The sequence below is a fragment of the Danio rerio genome, chromosome 12, assembly GCF_052040795.2.
Source record: "Danio rerio strain M-AB ecotype USA chromosome 12, GRCz13ab, whole genome shotgun sequence".
Lineage (NCBI taxonomy): Eukaryota > Metazoa > Chordata > Actinopteri > Cypriniformes > Danionidae > Danio > Danio rerio.
The window spans coordinates 39236765-39261505 of NC_141032.1; the positions used below are offsets into that span (position 1 = coordinate 39236765).

At 35.0% G+C, this 24741-nt stretch overlaps 2 protein-coding genes and 1 long non-coding RNA gene across 6 annotated transcripts in view; 2 read left to right on the plus strand and 1 right to left on the minus strand.

Annotated features, from left to right (window-relative positions):
- The window catches only part of si:ch211-216b21.2, a 69363-nt gene extending 55732 nt beyond the window's left edge, over positions 1-13631 (minus strand). For 2 of the 3 annotated variants that reach the window (XM_087276822.1, XM_087276823.1), the window contains exon 1: positions 12666-13631. In XM_087276822.1, coding sequence (XP_087132948.1) covers positions 12666-13243 — 578 coding nt within the window. In that variant the 5' untranslated portion in view covers positions 13244-13631. Of the gene's footprint in view, positions 1-8868; positions 11455-12665 lie in introns of those variants that run through there. The other variant, XM_087276824.1, reaches the window with a different exon arrangement.
- unk (unk zinc finger) overlaps positions 1-24741 on the plus strand; it is a 449165-nt gene that overhangs the window by 326559 nt on the left and 97865 nt on the right. The gene's annotated exons all lie outside the window — the stretch shown is intronic.
- LOC147834534 (uncharacterized) overlaps positions 1-24741 on the plus strand; it is a 128030-nt gene that overhangs the window by 57403 nt on the left and 45886 nt on the right. Inside the window, exons 6-10 of one of the 2 annotated variants that reach the window (XR_015504389.1) lie at positions 7334-7381; positions 11355-11390; positions 17432-18022; positions 19217-19426; positions 22906-22993. This is a non-coding gene — a long non-coding RNA (uncharacterized LOC147834534). Of the gene's footprint in view, positions 1-7333; positions 7382-11354; positions 11423-17431; positions 18023-19216; positions 19427-22905; positions 22994-24741 lie in introns of both variants that reach the window. The other variant, XR_015504390.1, reaches the window with a different exon arrangement.

The window sequence follows — 24741 nt, forward strand, 5'->3', positions numbered from 1 at the left end:
TGGAATATTCTAGTACATAGTATAATTTACAACTATTGTAAAATGTTATAATAATGTAATATATTGTGGAAATCTCTTATAATTTTAAATTAATAATGAATGAAATTGCATAGTTACAATAATACAGTACGCAAAGTCCAGCAGCAGTTCAAATGAAAATATACTGCTATCTAAATAACAAACATTTTGATATTAAATAAAAACGACCTTTGTCTTGCTTTTAGGTTTAATCACAATTCAATTAAGACATCATGATGAATTGTGCCTTATAGCACAATGTCCATCATAATCTATGCAAAACATATCAGATTGCATGCGCACACATTCCCTCAACAAGATTTGAGAGACCTCTCGAGTGCTCCCTCTTAGTCTTACCCCTGACATAAATTTTCACCTACCAGAAGCCAAGTCCAAGACCTTCACTTTCCAGATTGGATTACCGACCCCTCTCACCTCCAAACGTGACCTACATAAAACGTCTGAACCTTCCTGTGACCCTCATCTGTACACACGCAAACAAGCATATTTATACTCTCAGGCCTTGTCTACACTATTGCATGTGCATTTTTATGGTGTTTCTTTTTATAGAAATGATCTTCATACACACTTGCATGACCGTAAACTCATGTCAGAAGCTAAAAATAGTTATAAAATAATAGTAAAAAAAATGCAACATATACAAAAACTAAATAAAATTCTATACACACTTTATTTTTAAGGTACAATTCTCATTATTTGCTCAATAACCAACTACTAATTTGCTAAAACAATGTTTTAATGCATTGCAAACAGCCAAGGTGCATCGCAAGTCACTTCAGGAAGAGGCATGAATTCATTTTGCTAAACTGCGCAGAAAACTACATCTTCCAGAAATATTGCCAACAGTCCTCCAGGAAATGTTTTCCCTCTCTTTCTCTCTCTCTGTTTAAAATTGTTGGTAAAGCGCTGTCAACAAATATTTTCCTCTACATCCCATAATGCACTGTGCATTGGACTACGACAGCTGGATAAGTCCAAAAAGGTGCAGTTCTTTTTGTGGTTGGGTCTGTTCTAGTTTGGATCATGCTCTCATCACAAACTAACCACTCCAGGGTTCTTTGAAAGCATACCGAGACCACCTCTTCAAGGAGATCTCCGTACATAGATCTCCGTATTTTTGGTCCACTTTTGGTGCGCACTCGAGTGCAATTGCTACATACACCTCCTCGAACAAACTCTAGTGCGATTCAACTGAACTAAATAAGGCAGGTGTGAAAACACCCTACATTGGTAGCCTGTATTCGGATCAGAACCAGGTAAAAATAAGAACTATATAACTATAGTACAAAACTGTATGTTTTTAAACACACAAAATATAACTGTGCTCGTTATAAACAACTTACGACAAAAAAAGTCATGTTTAAGGATCAGTAACAAAATATTAATAACCAAATAATTATAGAACGTTAATGTGTATAAAGTACAGTTAATAAATATAAACATAAAGACCTATTCATATGTCTAGTATTCAGTGATGGGGAAAAACGGCGCTGAAAATAAATTTCACAGGACTGAACACATCTAAAATAGTATGTAGTAAGAATATAAATAATTTAAGCATGTTATGTCACAAAGAATTACTTCTCATCCCACCCCAAATTTCTTCTCAATTTTAATTTCCTCGCTAAATGATAAAAGCACCTTGACATGCCTTGCTTTTGTACTTTTTGCATTACATTTGTCAAAACAAAATGATAAAGATGGGCTCCTAAAGGGGAAAAGAACTTAAAAATGTAATCACTCACATGCATACTGGCTCTTTGCATGAATATTTGACTATAGAGAGGGGATGGTATATATTTTTTATTTAATAAAATACAATATTATACTCGTAAAAAGCCAAATAAACATTTGAACAAAAATATTTATTTTAAACATTTATTAAAATTTTTTTTACTTTTAATAAGAATCATTTCCAAATTAGTTTTGTTCCCCTATTGAGGTGAAAGGCAGAAATGTTTATGTATCATGAAATGCATGCCCATGAAAAAAAAAGAGTCTCTCTGTGTCGGTGACAAGTAATTCTAATCTGATGAAGCACCTCTCGTCATTACATGCTGCCACAAAATTAGTGGCTACGCAGGTGAATAACGTGACCATGACGTCAATGTAAATGAAACTTTATTTTTCTTCACCGCAAACACTTATTGCTCAACCAGAATTCAACAAAATAACATCTGCATACACAGTTGAGGACATGCTGCCATTATCGCTGATATTGTCCTTCAACAACATTAAAATAGCGTAAATTAGTGCACAATGTTTTATATTTCTTGTATAGTCATTTGACAAATTGTATATTTTTTAAGTAATGCAATAGTTACTTTCCCTGGTAATTAGTTAATATATATATATATATATATATATATATATATACAGTTGAAGTCAGAATTATTAGCCCCCTTCGATTTTTTTTCTTCTTTTTTAAATATTTTCCAAATGGTGTTCAACAGAGCAAGGTCATTTTTACAGTATGTCTGATAATATTTTTTCTTCTGGAGAAAGTCTGATTTGTTTTATTTCAGCTAGGATAAAAGCAGTTTTTAATTTTTTATGAACCATTTTAGGGACAAAATTATTAGCCTCTTTAAGCTATATTTTTTCTTGATAGTCTACAAAACAAACCACTGTTATACAATAACTTGCCTAGTTCCCCTAACCTGCCTAGTTAACTTAATTAACCTAGTTAAGCCTTTAAATGTCACTTTAAGCTGTATAGAAGTGTCTTAAAAATATCATTTAAAATATTATTTACAGTCATCACGGCAAAGATAAAATAAATCAGTTGTTAGAAATGAGTTATTAAAATTATTATGTTTAGAAATGTGTTGAAAAAATCTTCTCTCCCTGAAACAGAAATTGGGGAAAAAATAAACAAGCGGTCTAATAATTTAACGGGGCTAATAATTCTGACTTCAACTGTATATATATATATATATATATATATATATATATATATATATATATATATATATATATATATATATATATATATATATATATATATAATTATGTAATTATAATTTTATACATATAATTATGTAACAGTTACTATTTGTGGGAAGTAACTATAACAAATTTCTCTTTTAAAGGAGCATGCCCAACACTGCTAGTATCACATCCATAACATTTAGGTTGACTCTGCCTCATTATAAATCCCTATTGGCATCTTACAAAATTAGCTCTACAAAATTAAGTCTGCTTTTAGTCAAGTCAAAGTGTCATTAGCAGGGAAAATCATCAATGTGTAAACGTGACCACATTAAAGTGAGTTGTTATTACAAAAACTGTTATTTAACCATTATTATTTTTTTTTTTTTTTGCTGTTTACTGACCTACTTATGCTTTGCTGAGAGTGATAAGAGAGTATATGTGGAAACTTGAGTGAACATGTCACAGAGGTGCCCTCAGCCAAACCAGATCAAAGGACTACACACACACACACACACACACACACACACACACACACACACACACACACACACACACACAGGAGACTCTTTGTTCAAAGTGATCTCATATCCCAGCTGGCTTATGTCATCCCAGCCCTACAACATTACTGTACAACCTGCCCCAAGGCTGGCTCAGGTAGAAAACAATATACTGATCTAATAAAGCACATGCAGGTGTGTGTGTGTGTACGAGCAGGTGAATGAGAGATGACCATAGGCATGTAGCTTAGATTATGATATGCATATAATTCCTAATAACAATAATGTGTTATTCTAGGACTCAAAGTTGGGTAAGCATGCTAGCAGTTTTGTTTTTCAGTGTATTAATTGTATGTATTGTTTAAAACTAACAATGTAACATTACAACAATAGATGTTGATTTGAAATAGCTGGTTTAAATTTAAATAAGAAATGTTTTGAAATTCTAGCAGCATTTATATGAAAGCACACAAGTAGATTTCTGTGACCTGTTTGTGTATTTTTCATACAAACAAACAAACAAACAAACAAACAAACAAACAAACAAACAAACAAACAAACAAACAAACAAACAGTATTTCTACTCAACATCAACTTTTTTTGTAATGTTTGGGTTGTAGAATTTGTGAAGTTAAACTGATTATATTATTACTGTATTTATATAGTGTAGAAAAGTGATTAACAAAAAAACTGCTGGATATTTAATATGTTTTACAATGCTTCATTTATGTTCTAAAAGGTCTAACTTTTTTTTTTTTTTTTTTTTGCAGTTGTAGGTGATTTTTCATGTTTGGGCTTTACAGATTTTCTGAAGGTAAAAACTTTAAAGACCTTTTAAAGGAAAATTTCTCTAAATTTCTCTAAATTTCAATTAAACAAAGCAGACAATGAGTATGTTTACATGGACACCAATAATCAGATTGTAATACGATTAAGACAATACTCTGGTTAAGAGTCTACCATATAAACAGCAGTTTTTGATTAATTTAATCTGATTAAGGTCATAATCCAACTAAATGGAAATCTGATTAACACATGATTTTATGAAGTGCAGTACAGACATGTAAACACTGTCATGTTGGACAAAAGTCATGTAGGACTTTTCACCGTGGATATTTCATACACACATGGCTGTTTGACACTATTCTCTGCACCTACCAGGTCAGTAAAAGACCATAGACACACACATCACCAAATGCGGAGATTTTTTTTTTTCCATTGGGAGTAGAGTATCTAATTTCCATACAACACTTTTTTAGCAGTGCTTAATTTGTTCATGCATCCAATACCTCAGTTTGCCATGGGGACATGAATGAAATGTTCCTGAATGAAACTGAAAGTGCCAAACTGCAGTTAAAGTCAAAAAATTAAAAACGAAACACAAAATTACATGAAATTTTGGAGGAAACGTGGATAGCGTGGTGACCCAATGACATTAATCGATCTATTTGCTATAACACATAAAATGGAAACAAAAAAGTAAATCATATAATTACCTTAATCAGATAATTGTCTTAATCAGATTAAGGCAAATAATTGGATTACTGGCCTCCATGTGAACATAGTCAGTGAGTTTGTACTGCATTTGCAACACTTCAAAGTTTAAAAAAGTACAACTGATCCCTATGAGTTTTTACATTCATTTTACAAACTAAATAAATGTTTCAAATAACTTTGTTTCCAAAAACTAAAATATGGAAATTTAAACTTATTAGTAAGCACATATTACTGCATTTCTAATCCCTCTGAAAAAAAAAGTTAGATAATTTTATTCAGTTTTTTATCAGTTTTTAATTTTTAAAAAACAATTTTAAGGACAAAATTATTAGCCCCTTTAAGCTATATTTTTTGATAGTCTACAGAACAAACCATCATTATACAATGACTGGCCTAATTACCATAACCTGCAGAGTTAACTTAATTAAGCTAGTTAAGCCTTTAAATGTCACTTTTAGTCAAATATCTAGTCAAATATTATGTACTGTCATCATGGCAGAGATTAAATAAATCAGTTATTAGAAATAAGTTATCAAAACTATTATGTTTAAAAATGTGTTGAAAAAAATCTTCACTCCATTAAACAGAAATTGGGGAAAAAATAAACTGGGCTAAAAATTCTGACTTCATCTGGATATATAAATAAGAATATCATTAAAAAGCACAGAACCATTTCTTTCTTTTATAATAAAGAAAAAGTTTCATTATAAAAAACCATCTGTGCAATTTTCACTTTAGAAAAAAAAAAAAAAAGAATCTTGGACCCGTAGATTGCAATAAAGAACCTCGACTAATGAGATCACGCTGGGTTCAGACAACACTTTAACAAACTCCCCAGGACCGAAAGTCAAATAGTGTGTTAAATTCACATGTATATGTTACTGACAGTCAGTTTTTACTGTACTCATGCGAATCTGTCCATATTTCCATTAACACAGGGCTTTTATTTCCTCAGGAATGTGCCACTGCACTATAAAGCAGTTACCACAGGCTGCGTCTGCCAGTGTGAAGCAAATCACCCTTCCCTCTGCCAACCTCTCCACAGGTTCTCCAAAACCTTCCCCACAACACCTGTGATGAGAGATGCGTCTACTTGCTCCAAACTAGAGACTTGTTAAAGACCCGCTCAATCATAAACAAGCTTTACAAGTCAAAACCATGTTGCTTAATGTTCAGAGACGCTCAGAGCTTGCGATTATGCTAGCTAGTTTATTTGCACAATGCAAAGTTCAGCTTAGGATAGTTTAAGGAGGGAAAATGAGAAGGAATTTCTACAGGCACGTGGCCTAGATATATATTTTTTTCCTTCCACATTTTCTAGCCTGAATTTTAAAGAGGTTTTAATGTAGTTTGAATGGCTAGGCTTTGATATGCGTTCTTTGAATCCACTTGAGAGAAAGCCCTCACCGCAGGGGCTACCGAGGGGGAAGAGTGCAAAGAAACAGAAGTGCACGAGCTCTCCAGATGTGTAATTGCTAAATTTCCTCACATATAAAACAATGCTGTAATTGAAAGGAAGTATGAAATTTACCTCAAGTATAGCAGCCCAAATTATTTATGAACAAAACTAAAGCAGTTCATGTGGCCAAAAGCTAAGGCATATTTCAGAAAAGCTGCATCACCATTTTATTTTGCAGAGCAGTAATTGTGATTGACATTTGAATGTGGTGTAATTGTTTGTAAGCTTAATTGGGCCTTGATTTGGAGGTTTTTTCTGGACCAGAAAAAAAAAAATTGGGGTTAAATTGTTGTGTGTGTGTATATATATATATATATATATATATATATATATATATATATATATATATATATATATATATATTTTGTATACTGTAAACTCACTAAATTTTATATTTTTTTATTAAATGGCCCTGATTTATTATTAACCTTCTATAAAGTTACACAGGTATTAAAGAGAACCCAACTTTCCATGGCACAATACACTAATATGTAGCCGTTTACTATATTTACTCGATTTACTGCAAGTTTACTATATTCTACCCATCTTTAAAAGCACCAGCGCTGACAATTTTGGGACACCATATCTATTTGAAGAGTATCTACTCGGTTTTCCTCGACTAGTCATTAACAGGTTTCTGACAGAGTCATTTAGAAACTTTGATTGTAACACTTTTGTTAAACCGAAGTCCACTCATCACACTGAGTCTTTCTATTATCACTGATTTACATAAGAAAAGCCTCAGGTTTTAAGTGCCATTGCTGCAGCAACTGGCAGAAAAGTGTTTGTGAAAGCTGAGCGAATGAACTCTGAAACTTAATTTCTAAAAAGTTGGTTGCCCAAATAAAAAACTAGCCTTTATTATACAATATTATGTAATCTACAGTAATACACAATATTTTGACAGATGTTCCAGTGTGTCTGATTTCACCATTGCCATGCTGACTACACATGGGTGAGTATTGTGTTGACAAGCAACCACAACACTATTTGTAGTAGCACAAATGCATTCTGACAATGTTCAAGTTACTTTTTCAGTATGTTGCTTTTGTTCTTTGGCAAACCACTAGTTTAAAAAAAAGGCTCACACTGCTTGTAAATGTTTCGCACAACCAACAGGACCAACTGGACACGAGCAACTTAATTGACAAAACACACACACAGACAGACATCTCACATTCCCACAGAGAAGCAAACTTGTGTGATTCCTTCACAGTCTCGGTATCAGCCATTACGACACACAAAGGACCTTCATCCTTGCAGATGGAAGTCTCTGTGTTTAAACATTCACAGCCGAGCCTGAAAAGAGTCACATAATTCCAGCAAATTGGACACAGTGATTAGTGCAGGGAGAGAAGAAAAAAACAAAACAGAGCCCATTCATAACTTCAGCGGTCGGGAGAAATGCAATTATTCCCAGAGGGTTTGACAAAGGGCGAAAATTTATGCCGCAAAACTAATTTTATGTTTGTTTTCTTTATTTTTAAGACATTTGCACAGATCCATCAAACTGCCGCGCCTCGTGAATAAATTCAGGAAACGTCTTTCAGCTCATTCGTGAAGAGAGCGAGAGAGAAAAACATTGGCCGTTTATTTCTTTATTTTTTCCTGTCTTGTAGAAAGTTGACACTCATCCATTTTGCTAACTTTTCTGTTAGCAGTTTATTTTGCTTACTTGAATCATTTGGCTGTATTTGTATCATTTATTTATATTGTAAATGGAGTAATTAGCATGCTGTAATTTCAAATACATCATTTTGATGTTATTGTTGATTTATTATTTACTGTATAGGGATGTAACGATTCACCGTGAGTGGGTCGAAAATCCATTCAAATATGTGACTAATCAAACCGGTTAAAATGTTGAGTGAATGGTGATACATGTTTTGAACAAAGGAGGCACTGTGTTTACAGGTGCAAACTCAATTTACCTGCACATAAATGGCTAGCAAGAGGTGGGGCGCAGAGTAAAATGACAGCGGTGAAGTGTGCTAGACAAACTGTGTGCAAATACTGTGAAAAGACATTTAAATACACTAACAGAATAATGAATATGATGCACATGCACCGTCAGCACAATGAAAAACTACTGTCACAGACGTCTCTTTACTTAAAAAAAAAAAACTATTATGAAACCAAACCATGTGGACCATGCTTGCTCCGAGTGCTACGGAGATCAGATGGTACATCAGTGTTTTCATAGCGAAAGTGTTAAGATGTTTTTCAGACTGAAAGAGAAAGTTGTTCTGTTACAGAAGCAGGTATTGAATTATTTTTACCCTCTTCTTTTCAAATTAGTTTATGCATACTTTAATAATTTGCATGTTATTATTGAATATTTAAAAATGTTAAAGATTATCTCTTCTTAAGTGTATCACTGATACTTACAGTTAAAGTCAGAATTATTAGCCTCCCTTTGATTTTTTTTTTCTTTTTAAATGTTAACAGAGCACAGAAATTTTCACAGTATGTATGATAATATTTTTTCTTCTGGAGAAAGTCTTTTTTGTTTAATTTCAGCTAGAATAAAAGCAGTTATTTAATTTTTTAAGCAGTTTTTTTTTCAGTAGTCTAAAAGCCTTTAAATGTCACTTTAAGCTGTGTAGAAGTGTCTTGAAAAATATCTAAAATATTATTGTCTTCATGGCAAAGTTAAAATAAACCAGTTAGAAATGAGATATTATGTTTAGAAAATGTTCACCTTAATAATCATGTTCAACTCCTGTCTCTATCCTATATAATTATTAGTTTTTTTATGCCAGTGGCCAGTCCCCTGCATCAGAGGGTCTATTGACCACCTCTGTACACACTGCTCTCATGTCTAGAAAAGGTTTTCCTCTCCACACCAGCCATCTCAGTCCCCAGTGAAAAAGTTTTCTCATCAGCACGGGACGTTGTAAATGTGCAAAGACTTCAGCTTATGCCATAAAACATAGATATGCGGATATTTCTGTTTAAAAGTTTTTAATCTCAGCACAGTCACAGCTTTAGTTTGTTTATAATAATGAGTCTTATTTAGTTTCTATTATTCATTAATTTTGGAATTTATTTTCAAAAAAGCAATAGCAAGAAATATAATAAATTGCAAAAATTGTGCAGCATTTAATTAAAAAAGTTAAAGGGCTCTTCACCTTAAATTTGTTTCAAATAATTTAGTAAAAAACTCGTGATTAATCATGAATCGTGAGATCAGTATCGTGAATCATATCAAATCATGAGTCAGGTGAATCGTTACACCTCTAATTATATACGTTTTAAGCCCTTCCCGTTAAGGCTGGTCCAACAAAACCAATATTATATCAAAGTTTATGTCAATAGCATTGATGTCCTCTGCATATTTTACTAAGAGCCAATCACACAGCAGAAATGTGCAACAATTGAAAACTAAAAGTGTGGTGATACTAGAGACAGTCATTGTTGGGGTACTCTTTTAAATCTGGAAGCGTTAACCCATCTAAGCCCACCGGCAACAATAGTTGCATAAGTTCACAGTTGCCATTTTCCTTTTGCAAGTAATTTTGTACATGTTATCAATGTTCTATTTCTCAATGACATGCAAGCAAGCAACCAAATAAAGGATTTCAGGAAAAAGAAGGAATTGATTTACTTCCTGTCACATGAGGCCTTCAACTTCCTACCTTTAATTTCAGGATGCAAAATGGAGGAAAACCCCCCAAAATAAAGGCATTTTTCATGTTAATTAAATATTTTTGTTTACAAATATATATTAACTTAATCATAAAGGTCTCTAGATTCATCCAAACAAAACAAATCTTTCAAGAGATCTATGATTTTGTGTATAATTTGACAAATGTTTAAGCGGCAACTAAAGTTGCCAGTGGGCAAATACCTTGTAAGTACATAAATAATGGCGAATTAGCGAATAATGTGTTAATAAGTTAATAAATCAAGGTTATGGCCTTGTTTAATGTTTTTTTTCCATAATAACCCATTTAAAAATAACCCTTTAACTAATAACCTTACTTTAAAGTAGACTTTTTTATACATAATTTGATACACAGCTAAATCTTCAGAGTAACATTAACTTCTCCTACTGGTCCCTCTCCCACAAAGATTTAAAATAGCACAGAGAATTATGAACTCCTCCTGTTAAAAAGCAGCATCACTGAAGAAAATCACAAAACTACAACCAAAATCAATCCCAATCTTAAGCCCTGCTGTCGACACAGACATGAGTATTGCCTAAATCGCTGCTTTTTATCCATGGTATAATCTATAATGGACATACAGTAATTTGTTGGAGAAACTAGTGTGTATTTCATCACTGTAAGACAAATGGATTAGTTCTTTGTGTTTTCGTATTCATAAAACTGTGAGAAATAGTTTTGCTGAGTTCACATCAATTAGTTTTCAAATTTTAAACATAATAAAATTGTTTATGAATATGAATTAATCTGTTGAAATCAATTGTTTAAAGTTAGGATGACAAATTTTCTTCTCCTATTTAATTTTTAGATGAGCGGTGCTTACAACATATTTGCCCACTGGCAACTATAGTTGCTGCATATTCAAATGTGATTTCTTGAAAAAAATCTAATTCCTGGAGAAAATAAATGCAAAACATGTTCATATAGGACACTGTTAACAAGGATATATGCATAAAATAATTTTTAAAAATGTCGGCACAAAAGGGTTAACAACTTATATCGAAATATATATTGTTATCATTGAATGTGGAATTTTTGCCTACTTCGCATTGTAAAAAAGCAACACAGCCTGTTTTCCGAGCCTTGTGTCACATTTCCAAGAATCCTGGCCAACTCTTCTAAATAAACAGGGATTCTCATTTACATGTAACAAAGCACGTCAAATGAATGAGAGTGGAGAATACTGTGAAAGACGAAGAATAGATGGAATAATCAGAAATTTAGCATTTATTCATTGTGTTTTATTTGTGCTTTCAACAGGAGGAAGTACAGGAAGGCGTAATCCCTTGGAGGAGGGCAAGTTTGTCTTTGCACCTTTGCATGACCTGGTATGTTAGCTAAATCTGCTGGTGAAATATACCTGCAGAGACAGACAGGTAACCTTTCATTACCGCCATAATCCCTCTTAATAACATAGCTGTGATGTCTGATATGCCCCATTACACAGAAACGACAAGCTGCTGTTAAACTCTAGCAGCAGCCTTAAAGATATTCGAGTAAACCACATACACACACACACACACACACACACACACACACACACACACACACACACACACACCATGCAGATGCAGAAGACTAGTTACAGTACAAATAAAAGTACACCAAAAACTGGTTATCGTACTGAATATTCTTTAGCAACTTTGAGACATAAAAATACTACAAAACTACTATTATAATATTTAATTCAGAGTCTTAAATTTGCACTTGTTTCACGTTAACTTAGTTAAAAAGTTTAAAGTGAAACTGTAACAAGTAAACTGTTATTTGAGTGAAATATTAGTTTCTTTATTTTTTTCCTTCCTGCATCTTTTATTTTTAAGTAAAACATCCAGTATTATTGACCTCAAAAAGCTCTTTTTGCATTATATAATATTGAATGCTTTTTAGCTTATGCTCAGCTGTTAATTTGATGATTTTTAAAAAATGATTTTAATCTAATATACCAATTGGTTGAGAAAAGGCTGAAGTGGTTAGTGTGAAGCATTCATAATTTTAATGAACTTGTTACATAATTTTAATGATAAGAGGTGGGTTTATTTGAATTAATTTTTCAATAAATAAATATTTTTTTAAATATTTTTTTTTACTTTTTACGTCCTTTATATATATATATATATATATATATATATATATATATATATATATATATATATATATATATATATATATATTTATTATTACCAAATTAGACATACTATAATTAGACAATTATCAGTTATATAAGATTATTAAAAAAAAACTTTTAGATTAGTTTACATTTAAGTTTGGCTTTTTTGTTTTAAAAAGGTGTTTACATAATTCACAACAGCTTAAAAAACAAAACACCAGTGTTACAACAAACAAACAAATTATTATAAGCATAACACTATTATAGCCTAGCCCTAGTAATGTATGTGTGCGCGCGCGTAGCCTATAGATAGATAGATAGATAGATAGATAGATAGATAGATAGATAGATAGATAGATAGATAGATAGATAGATAGATAGATAGATAGATAGATAGATATTATACATCACGTGTATTGTGTAACTGGGCACATCATCATGTGATGGGTAACTTAACTCACCTGTACCAGTCCAGTCCGTTCTCATAATTCCGGTCAAAGAAGTGCGGCTCCGCTCCGACCGCGCGTATATCTGGATGCACGCGCAGAAACTCCAGCAGTGCGCGCGTCCCGCCTTTTTTCACGCCGATGATGATCGCCTGAGGAAGCTTCTTGCTGCCCTCACCTAACGAGCTCAGTTTACCTGTATCAAAATACGATCCTCCAGTCTCCAAATCCACATTCAAAGAGTTCGACAGCTTTACGCGTGACAGAAACATGCGCTTATCTGCCTCAATTTCAGGTAAATCCTCCGCACTGACACTTTGGTGCAAGCTGTGGTGCCTCATCACCAAAGGTCTCGTGGAAGTCCTTTTCTGCAGAAGTCTTTTTCTCCTCACAGACCCAAAATCTTTAAGCTTCATGGCGTAAAATCCCTCCGCAGGACCCGCGTCTCTTCTCTCCGTGGGCATGCAGGTCCCGCATCGCTCCGTGAGGCAGTGGAGAAAGTATAAGGACGCGAGGATAGACAGCAACATGATCGCGAAGGTCTTAAAGATGCTCTTGGACGGAGGGTCCGAAAAGACGCGGCTAAATGCCATGTCGGTCCACGGGTGGCATAAGTTGGAGAGACAGCCATGCTAGACTGGCATTATTCAGTCTTGCCATCAAAAATAAGGCAGAGTTTGAAGCTCGAGAGCATCAAAGGTGGATTAGAGTTCGCGCGCGCCGGTCTCCCAAACACCCTTGCGCATGCATGTAATGTTAGCTGCTGTAAAGCAAGTAGTTATTAATCTGATAATTAAGTTAGATAAATGCGAGTTTTAAGTCACTGTGCTAAATATTCTTTTAATAGTTTGTTTTAATCTAAATTAATCTAGGCTATACAAAAATAAATGAATAAATCCAAAATAAAAATAAAAAAGGATCATTAAAATCCATCCATTGGTTTAGGTGATTTGTAAAATTCGGATAAACTTTCATTACACTAGGAGCCCACACGTGTGTGCCTTGTATCTAACTTCAGAATGACGTCACTTGAAGTGAATGACACGTCGCGGGCCAATCAGGTTCCACGAGTGCATGTTGTTTGCATGAAATTGACCAGTGATATGTAAGATAAGAATTTCAGACTCCACCCACCTGTCAGTTTAGTTGAACAACGGTCACGCTCGTGTTCAAAGCAAATGTCACTTTTCAGCCCTTGCTTCTACAGGCAAACAAATGCAGGTTGTAGAGATTGCTTGAGTAAAATCAGCATGTTCTCAAAAGTTAATACATTTAACCGTATAATGACTAAAAATTATACAGTTGAAGTCAAAATTATTAGCACCCCTCAATTATTTGCCCCCTTTTTATTTTTTTCCTTAATTTCTGTTTAACAGAGAAAAGATTTCTTTAACCCATTTCTAAACATAATAGTTTTAATAACTCATTTCCAATGACTGATTTATTAATGACCTTAATTAATATATATATATATATATATATATATATATATATATATATATATATATATATATATATATATATATATATAATTAAAAACTGCTTTTATTCTAGCCAATTTAAAGCAGATAAGACTTTCTCCAGAAGAAAAAAATATTATCAGACATACTGTGAAAAATTCCCTTGCTTTGTTAATCATCATTTGGGAAATATTTAAAAAAGAAAAAATCAAAGGGGGCTAACCATTCTGACTTCAACTGTATATATGTACATATATTTATGTGCTGTACATGTAGCCTCATATTTTGCAGTAAATACAGGTCCGTAGCCAGCCTGTTAAAAGGGGTGTTTCTTTTCTCTCAAAAAAAGTAGATTATACGTGCAGTTATACGTCTCATTTTTATTTAATTATCAGATTAATATTCGGCATTTTTTTGAGATTTTATGCACTATTTTTAGCTAAATAAGCTTACTGGATGATTATCATAACCACACTTTTTGATATCCCAAATTTTTTTCCTAAAAATTTATAATGAAGAAATTTAAAGAGCCCATATTATACATGAAATAGGGTCATATCCTGGTTGTAAGGGTCTCCAACAACAGTCTAATATGCATGCAAGGTCAAAAAACACTTTCATGGTCTTATAATCTGCATTTATTTTTACCTAATTATCCCAGCGACTCCTGTATGAATCGTCCAGTGATTCATTTGTTCCCAAACCCCTCCTTAGCGCGGAGCTAATCTGCGCTGATTGGACCGATGACAGTCTGTCGCGATTGGTCGACTGCCTTCAGTCAGAGAGGGAAATGGCCAATAGCTAATCAGCAATTTAAAAAGTAATCACAGTTCATACACGCTCGATAGTATAGACGTGGATTTTAGCTGCCACACTATGGCGAGTGGATAGTGCCACGGATAACCGAACGAAGGAGACAGTCGTGTACTGGCCATACCACACACACACAAAAACACACACACACCTCCGGATGACAACGCTCCCGCTTCCGCCCGCACCCGCCAGGTTTTAGCCTGAGAACCCGCTCCGTTTTCTGCCCGCCGCGCCCGGTCCCGCTAGAGCGGAGAACACAACCAAAAATCACCCAGTATACAGTCCAGACAGCCAAGCTGTCGTTCGTTCGTTCGCTCTCTCTCTCTCTCTCTCTCTCTCTCTCTCTCTCTCTCTCTCTCTCTCTCTCTCTCTCTCTCTCTCTCTCTCTCTCTCTCTCTCTCTCTCTCTCTCTCTCTCTCTCTCTCTCTCTCTCTCTCTCTCATACGCGCGCGTGCGCACTAACACACACACAAGCACCACGCAGACTCTCTCTTTCTAATTCGCATAGCAATATCCGTGATATTGCTAGACAGCCCGCTCCCGTCCCAAATTAAACCCGTTACCGACCGCTCCCGCGATTTATTCGGAAATTTATTCCCGCGGCTGTCCCCGCGCCAGATTTCTGCGGCGCGGGAATAAATTTCCGAATAAATCGCGGGAGCAGAACTCTAGCACGGAGCTCCATAAACAAACAGCACGCGTCGCGTTTTTAACGTGACTTTGCACGCGATAAGATAAAATATCCAGTTAACCTGATACAGTACACTCGGTTACAAGTAACAAATCACAACTAAATACATTTGCAAGCAAGAGTAAACGAGGCAACAACTTTAACCGCACGTACTTACACTTGAGAAATGGAAGAAACCCATCCTGACGTCCATCAGTTACTCTTTACTGATCCTTCCTTTAACAAACTCAGATGAAGTATTCTTTGTAGCATGTAGCTTCCAGAAGTTTCCAACTGCTTGGTTATAATGCTGAGGTTTCATCTTTGGGTAGAGACTCAATATATCCATCTGCAGTGTGACTTCAATCGACCGGCATGTTTGTGTGCGTGTGTTTGTGGGTGTGCGTGTGTTTGTGGGTGTGTGTCTGGGTTTCTGCGTCAGAGGGCGGGGCCTCAGGTTTGAAATCTCCCGGGTTTGCGCGTGCACGTGAATAACTTGGTTTCGTTCGTACGTCATGGCGAAACACCTAATGAGTCGGTATCAAGGCGACTCGTTTGAAGCACTATGAGTCGACTCTTTTATAGATGAATCAACCGTTTTAAACACTGTATTCTTACAGATTTAAGCCTTAGCTGGATACTTCGCTTCACTTAGAGCTGTGTTACACACTACATGGAGGGGAATTTTCAAAAACCCATAATATGGGCTCTTTAAAATAATACTTATTTTTAAAATACATATTTATTACATCGTATATCATCAGAAAAAACTGTAGTATATTGTCATTTATTAGGCCAATAACAAACTGGCCAGCACATTCAACTTTCCCTAATTTGGCCATTTGCATAAAAAAATATTTAAAACATAATAATAATAACGATACTACTACTACTTCTAATAATAATAATAATAATGTAGAGCTTCACAATTTTTCTATTCTCTCTTGTAAAAAAAAATTAATTTAAACATTCATGGACAACAACAGTAGCCAAAATAGTATTCACATCAATTTCAACATAGTCCACTTTTTTGTGCTTCACACCCTTTAATTGCTTTTTTTTTGTTTCAAGAATAAGGTCCAAGATTTAGAATAAAATTTATCTGTAAAATGTTTTCTTTGTTTAAAATCAGTGCAGTAGCGAGAGATGACTCATCTAAAGTCAGATTGTAAAATGAAAATATTTGTTAGCATTGGCCAAAACTGATTAATTTAAGTCACATCGAAGCGACAGCCAACAGAGGATTCCGCTTGGTTTTAAAGCTCTTTAATGGGTTATTTTTACTATGTTTGATGGCATAGCAAATTAAAATAGGACAAATGAGCGCATGTATGAGACATGTTCTGAACTTGTCAGTGAGGGGTGGGTCTTCCAAACCACCCAAACCCCCCTGGCTATGGGCTTGAAGTAACTGAACTGTTCAACAGTCTCAAAAATAAAGGTGGTAGTACTTTTTTTTTTCATTTTAAATATGATTTCACAGTGAATTTCTTAGCAAATTAGATTCAATTAGAAATCCGGCCACAATACTTTGTTAAATGTTTGGGAAAATGCATAATTTAAACTAGTGCTGTGCACATGGTAGAAAGCCATTTGATAAAGAAAAAAAAATTATGAAACTGATACATTATTTGATCTTACATACAAATGTGTGTTTACATAGCCATGGTAAGAGTTTAATAAGATTATTTCAGGCTTGCATGACTAAATCTATAAACGTCATCTCCAAATCTACAGGGTGTGTGCTCTTTGTCATTTGTGTGGATGGATAAGTGAGAGACAAAAAATAATGTCAGTGTTCGTTCCACCACAGTTTTCACCCCCGTTTATCTTTACAGATACATCACTGACAGATTTCGGAAACATTTGGCTCCTCATTTGCTTTTCCCTTAATCCGTCATTCTTCTAACTCCGATTACACCCGGACCTCATCAGCGCACTTCAGGCCACCAAGGACGACTATCGTTTTTTTTTTCCTTCTTGTCACCATATTGTCTTTCTTTTTTAATAAGGAGGGAAACACAGCATGGTGAAATGAAAGTAAAAGCAGCGCATTATTTCTTTACAAGTGAACAAGAACAGAACCAAATGTTTCACATCTGCTCCTGTAGTTTGCAGCATTACCATGAGAAAGCCAAAGGAGTGTTTCAATGCAGTACAGCCCACTGCTTCAGAATGGAGATGGAGACCTCAGTCAAAACACCGGCTTGCTTGTGCCAGATGTCCCCGTGATGAGGACACAATGCAGGGGCTGACTCGCATTTAACAAATCACACCCTCGCCCTTTCTGGCCATCCCGGGAGAAAGAAGAGGCAACAACCATAGCCAGGCCATCCCACTGTGATGCCCTTTGGGTCAAATGTTTTTGCACCACCATTATCGGTTGCACGATAAAGGAATGTGCAGAGACACTTTTGCTGAGTGTAGAGGTCAGTCCACTGAAAAAAAAAAAAAGAAATAGGCTTCATTGCACAATATTGTGCCAATGTTTATGTATTTTTGGTTTCTCTCTTTCTCTCAGTTGCAATTTTGTTACTGCAAATTGTACAAGCATGTGCTTTTTCATCATTCTCTTGAGTTATACAGAAGAGGACGTCTCAGAACATAATTACACAGTGGTTTAAGTGGTTAAAATGTAAGAGCATATATACAATAGATAACTATTTTCATAGCTGTTATCATAGATGGGACTGGGCGATTTGGCCTAAAATCTACATCTCGATTGATTGAATATTTTAACTCAACTATGGTTAATGAATGATTATTTTATGTATTTGTTTAATTTTTTGCCCTCAGAGTTCACTGACAAGTTTTGTAGAGTAAACACGCTCACATATTAAGTGAGAGATTTTTTAAAAGAAAAGCACATTACTTGACTTCAAAATAATTAAAGGAAACACACACTATCTAAAATCTATGATTATTTATTGAACCTCAAAGTTGATCAACTAAAATTAAAACACACATTGCCTAAAACTAACAGTCCCCATTTTATAAAAAAAGTAAAAATAAATAACTTAAAAACAAAATAAATTTTCAAAGTTTTCCATTTTAAAAGTAGAAAAAAAGCAGTATCTCTTCTAAATAAAATAACTTATTTATATCCTGTAAATAATAGTTTAAACACTGCATTTTTTGCATCTTTTGTAAACAAATATTTTAATGTAAATAATAATTTTATGTGCTTTGACTAATGTGCTAATTTTTAAAATATGACGTGTCAAAGCATCTTTGGCGTAGCTCCCAATGTAGTGCAATTGTAAGGCTCAAGAGTGGGTCCATCAACCTACTTGACCAGAAATCAGACGTGGCTTCTAAGTGGCCCCAGAACTATATATCAGCCTCAGCCTTTAACAGAGCGGGGTCACATGACTCCACATGTAATTTAAAAATTGTCCTGGAAAAGTTAGATCGATTATAGGTTCTGAATGTCGATTTCGGTTACTTTTCGAGTAATCTCCCAGCTCTAACCATAGATTCTCCGCATTGAACTAAACTGTAAAACAGACTTAAGGATCTGCTGTCAGTTGCTTAGAGAGTTCAGACATGCATTTTGAAACCGCAGTAAAGGTTTTATTAGATGAACAGCTGTAATCATTCTTTTGCGTTGTTTTTGTTAATAGGATCTCAGTGTTTTTATGGACAGCAAGCACAATCTCAAGAACACAAAGAGACGGCTTGTGCATCAGAAATGTGAATCTTGGGCCCCCTCGGCATGCTGCGGTGAAGAGTTTGCTGTAGTTTTCTCTGGACAGCTTTATGTGTGGATTTGGGACATCTCAGCAGGAGAGAGACATCTTTACGGCCAGTGCTGGTGGAAAAATACAGGGCAGGTAATGTAGCTTATGCAGTCATAGAACTGCTCAAGATTCAGAAGGGCATGAGAGGTAACTGTAAAACTCTGATTGCTTATACATGAGGCAAGTCGAGATGGATGGATGGATGGATGGATAGATAGATAGATAGATAGATAGATAGATAGATAGATAGATAGATAGATAGATAGATAGATAGATAGATAGATAGATAGATAGATAGATAGATAGATAGATAGATAGATAGATAGATAGATAGATAGATAGATAGATTGTCAGTCAGGCAGGCAGGCAGGCAGACAGACAGATTTTTTAACGAATCATTTCTATTAAGAGTTAAAGATTTATTTATTTAATAAGAGTTTAAGAGTACAGCCACATTAGAGTGTCTTAAACAATATATTTGAATACAGCTCACTGTTTTTTACTGTAATACAGGATTAACTGAAGTGATTTATACACCCAAGTTCTAAGCAAATGGTTAGGAAATGTATTTAGATACATCAACGCATCTGTGGTTCAGACGTGCAAGCCAAGTGTTTTTCCTGTACTGTAGAGGAAGAGTTTTCATTTAGGGCCACGGAAATGCAAATAAATCATGCTCTTAGTCAAATTAGGAGTTTAATTTGAAATGCCGCTTAAATGTTTAGATCAAGATTGATTGCAGAGAACAGCCCGAGGCATCTTTACATTACATTTTAAAGCGTTATGAGCGCTAACAATAGGCCCTTAATGTAAAATAGATTTCAAGAAGAAGCATGACAGGGTTTATGAATCAGGTTTAACATAGCTAATTAAGAGCAAATGTGATTAGTTGTGTGATGTGTGTTTGTGTGTGTGTGTGTGTGTGTGTGTGTGTGTGTGTGTGTGTGTGTGTGTGTGTGTGTACCACATGTTTCTGTAATACATGTGTGACACATTCCAGCCTGTAAGAGGCAGCAAGACTCAACCCAGACCAACCTCAACTCTTTAAGTTTTAATGGACAGATTTGGGTGAGAGAGGAAGAGAGACAAGAGATGAAAGTCATCCAAAACGAATGACTAGCACATGTTAAACACAAATCATATCATTTGCAAAATATGAGACATGTCTTAAATGCTTCAAATGGACTTATGGAAACATAACACTTGCCTTCAGCAAATCCAGTCAACAAAATATAGATTTCAGCCGATGGACATTATACTGAAACTTGTTAAAATCCCACTCTAATACAATGCTCCAGTCTCTCTCTTTCTCTCTCACACACACATTGATCACACTAATGGGCCTGGCTTCAGAGATGAGTCCCGCAACCTCCCCGTGTGACTCTCATCTGTACTCTCCTCCACCAGAGGCCCTTTGAGAAGATGACTCAGTCATTAGATGGATTGCTTTCTTACATAAACAAATGTCAGCCATGTTCGCGACCTCCCTGTTACTCCGCTGTGGGATCAGAAGTGAAGAGACCTAAACAAGCTCTGCTAGTTCATTAAAGGCCAGGCAGAGAGCAAAAGTTCATTAAAAAGCAGCAATGCAATCGTATGATGCCCTTTTGCCATTAAATGTCTTATCAAATGAATTTATATATTTACATACTGTATTTATTTTGATCAAAATACAGGGTGCATAGGGCCCTGGCAATTTGGGGAGCCAGCAACTCTTCACTTATGAAATCGCTAATGTCCCAACCCCGCCTCCCACTCCCCGGCCTTTTCACTTTTTCTTACGGGGGGTGGGTTCTTCAAATATTTGGGCATAGGGCCCGAAATTGCTGGCGATGCCCCTGCCAATCGGTACTGAAATTTAAAAATTCCCACTAACCACTGATTTGCCATTGTGTTCAAGTGCTTTGGGGCTTTAAAACGCTGTTTATGCACTTGGTAAACAGTGGTGATGTTGGATGAACTGATGACCTTCACAGTCAATCACAGTCATTTCTGTTGAGCATGTGAACATAATGGTCAATCAGTGGTGTTTAAGATCCCATTTTGTAAATGTAGCAAGGTTATTGTAAAAAGTCTAAGTAGTGTTGTATTTCAATGTGTACATACTGAAAATGAAAAAAAATAAATGATGGTATATAAATATTTATTTTGTTTATTTTATAATTAAACAAGAATAAATTAGGTGTTTACTACTTCAACTTTGATTACTAATACTATCCTACGAGTAATAGGTGAAAATAATGAATATAAAAATAAAAAAAATAATAATATGACATAATGGCATCATATAAAATGTAATGTAACAATAATATAAAGATATATATTTTTTATAAATGATTTTTAATTTATAAATGATTTTGTATAAATGTTTATTTTACATTATTAATACACACTAAAAATGCTGGGTTGGTTTTCCAATTAAATGACTCATTTTAGTACAACTGTCCCCAGTTACACAATACACGCGATGTATAACCACTATCTATCTATCTATCTATCTATCTATCTATCTATCTATCTATCTATCTATCTATCTATCTATCTATCTATCTGTCTGTCTGTCTGTCTGTCTGTCTGTCTGTCTGTCTGTCTGTCTGTCTGTCTGTCTGTCTGTCTGTCTGTCTGTCTGTCTGTCTGTCTGTCTGTCTGTCTGTCTGTCTGTCTGTCTGTCTGTCTGTCTGTCTATCTAATAATTTGCCTTTTTAATAAATAGGATAGGGTGACGCAGTGGCGCTATAGGTAGTGCTGTCACCAGCAAGAAGGTCGCTGGTTTTAGCCACAGCTGGGTCAGTTGGCATTGTATAAATAAATAAATGTATTTTGTATTATTGCACTCAATTTTTCATGAGAGGGTTTTAACCATCAAATAAAAATAATAAAAAGTAATTTAAATACAAATATTTGTAGATGTACTTCAAAAGATTTATTATTATTAATATTGTATTATTATTAATATTATTATTATTATTATTAATAATTTTATTGCAGTGGCACAGTAGGTAGTGCTGTCGCCTCACAGCAAAAGGGTCGAGCCTCTACTGGGTCAGTTTTCGTTTCTGAGTGGAGTTTGCATGTTCTCCCTGCGTTCATGTGGGTTTCCTCTATGTGCTCCGGTTTCCACCAGAGACCAAAGACATGCGGTACAGGTGATTTGAGTAGGCTAAATTGTCCGTAGTGAATGAGTGTGTGTGGATGTTTCCCAGAGATGGGTTGTGGCTGGAAGGGCATCCGCTGTGTAAAAACATGCTGAATAATTTGGCAGTTCATTCCGCTGTGGCGACCCCGGATCAATAAAGGGAGTTAGCCGAAAAGAAAATGAATGAATGAATGAATGAATAAATAAACAGGATTTACATTTTGGTTTTAAATTTGGCAATACAGAATGCTTGAGCTATAAATCATAGTTTCAGCCACCCCAGAACTTGTATTAACCACATTCCCTCATAATTATTTTTAGCTGAACCAGATGTCAATCTGCTCCGGTAATGTGTTAAATATAAAAAAAATACCACAAATGAAGGAGCACTCCATAATGTCTTTTGACTGACAGGTTCTCTGATTTCTCTCAAAAGGGTTTGTATTGCTCACAAGCAGAGGAGATCTCATCCTTGACTTGTCAACAAGAGCTGGACGACGAAGCGACTGAAAGCGTCTGCAAAGGTGAGACATTTGTACACGTTTCCAAGTTATTGATGAGGTGGGGAGCACTATGTTACACTGGTATTTATTCATTTTTAGCTCTTCAGTATGACCGTCCAAGGTTTCATCTGAGTCACTCAAGGGATGCATGATAAAATTAGTTTTGGTTTTGCACCCAGTTCATCCCATCCCATTAAAACCTCTGGGTTTGCGCTTAAACTGTTTTAGGGAATGTTGGCGTCAGATTCGGCCACCTGAGTACACATTACCTGCATCCATTCCAAAAACAGTTTATCTTCCTTAATTTGATCGAGTGTGGAAACCCTGCCTTTGAGTTCAGCAACTTTTTAGCAAGAGCCTTTGACAGTTGAGACAGCTAGATGTAGAAATAACTGCTTTTTGGCAATAGTTTTGACTCGTTGATCCGCTGTTTGACATACTTAGTTGGAGTGGACTAAAAAAAGAGATGTGCTATTTGTTGTATTTGCTATAGTATTATTTGTAACAGTATCCCAAATAGGTGTGATAAATGTCAAAAAGAGGGAAAGACGAGTGTGGGAAAACTCTTAAAGAGAAAAACAGTAAGAGGAGCTTCGGTTGCTCTGCAATCAAGATTGATTCACAGCAAACAAATGAAAATGGGGCAAATACTAAATGTTTTCAAATATTAAAACTATAAAAGTGTTGTAGTGCTTTCATTTTGCCATACATTAGGATGTGTCCTGTTAATAATGTTGATCATTTAAAAAAATATTACATTTTATGATTTATAGGGGTGACACGGTGGCTTAATGGTTAGCACTGTTACAGCAAGAAGGTCATTGGTTCAACTTCCAGCTGGGTCAGTTGCCATTTCTGAGTAGAGTTTGCATGTACTCTTTGTGTTCATGTGGGATTTCTTTCGGGTGCTCCGGTTTCCTCCACAGTCCAAAGACATGAGGTATAGGTGAATTTAATAAAATAATTGGCCATAGTGTATGTGTTTGAATGAGTGTGTTTTCCAGTACTGTGTTGCAGCCAGAAGGGAATCCACTGTGTAAAACCTATGCCGGATAAGCTGGCGGTTCATTCCACTGTGACCACCCCTGATGAATAAGCCAAAGGAAAATGAATGAATGATTTATAAAAGACACTGACTCAAATGTCATATAACAGTAGTTTATGTACCAAAGAGATCATGTCAAGCGTATTTAGATCAAAAATCATCTGGTAACATTAAAGACTCAACAGTTTAAAAACAAAGTGCAGCCCCAAAACACTAATTAACTGTCATTTTTAAATAGTTATACTTCACCAATTAGTAAGTAAAATGTTTTTATATAGCACCTTTCAAAGTCACAAAGTGCTTCACAGTAAAAGAAAACCTTGATCAAAGCAGGTGAAAATACAAGTACAAATGTTCTTCAAACCAAGTTTTACTTGTCAAAATACCTTTTTATAGTAAAAAATAATAAATACCTTTTTATAATAATATATATAATAAAGACAATAAAGACAATTATCATATAAATAATTATGTTACATGTTGGCATTTCTGTGTGGAGTTTGCATGTTTTCCCTGTGTTTGCGTGGGTTTCAACTGGGTGCTCTGGTTTCCCCCACAGTTTAAAGACATGTGCTAGCAGGAAAATGGCTTATTCTTTGCCGTAAAAGTGACGTTACTGAATATACACACAGGAGCCTAATAAAAATGCTCATTTTAGAGGAAATCTTCAGACGGCATTTAAAGGTTTTTGCATCTAAACTCTTTATATATACGTAGGCAGGTA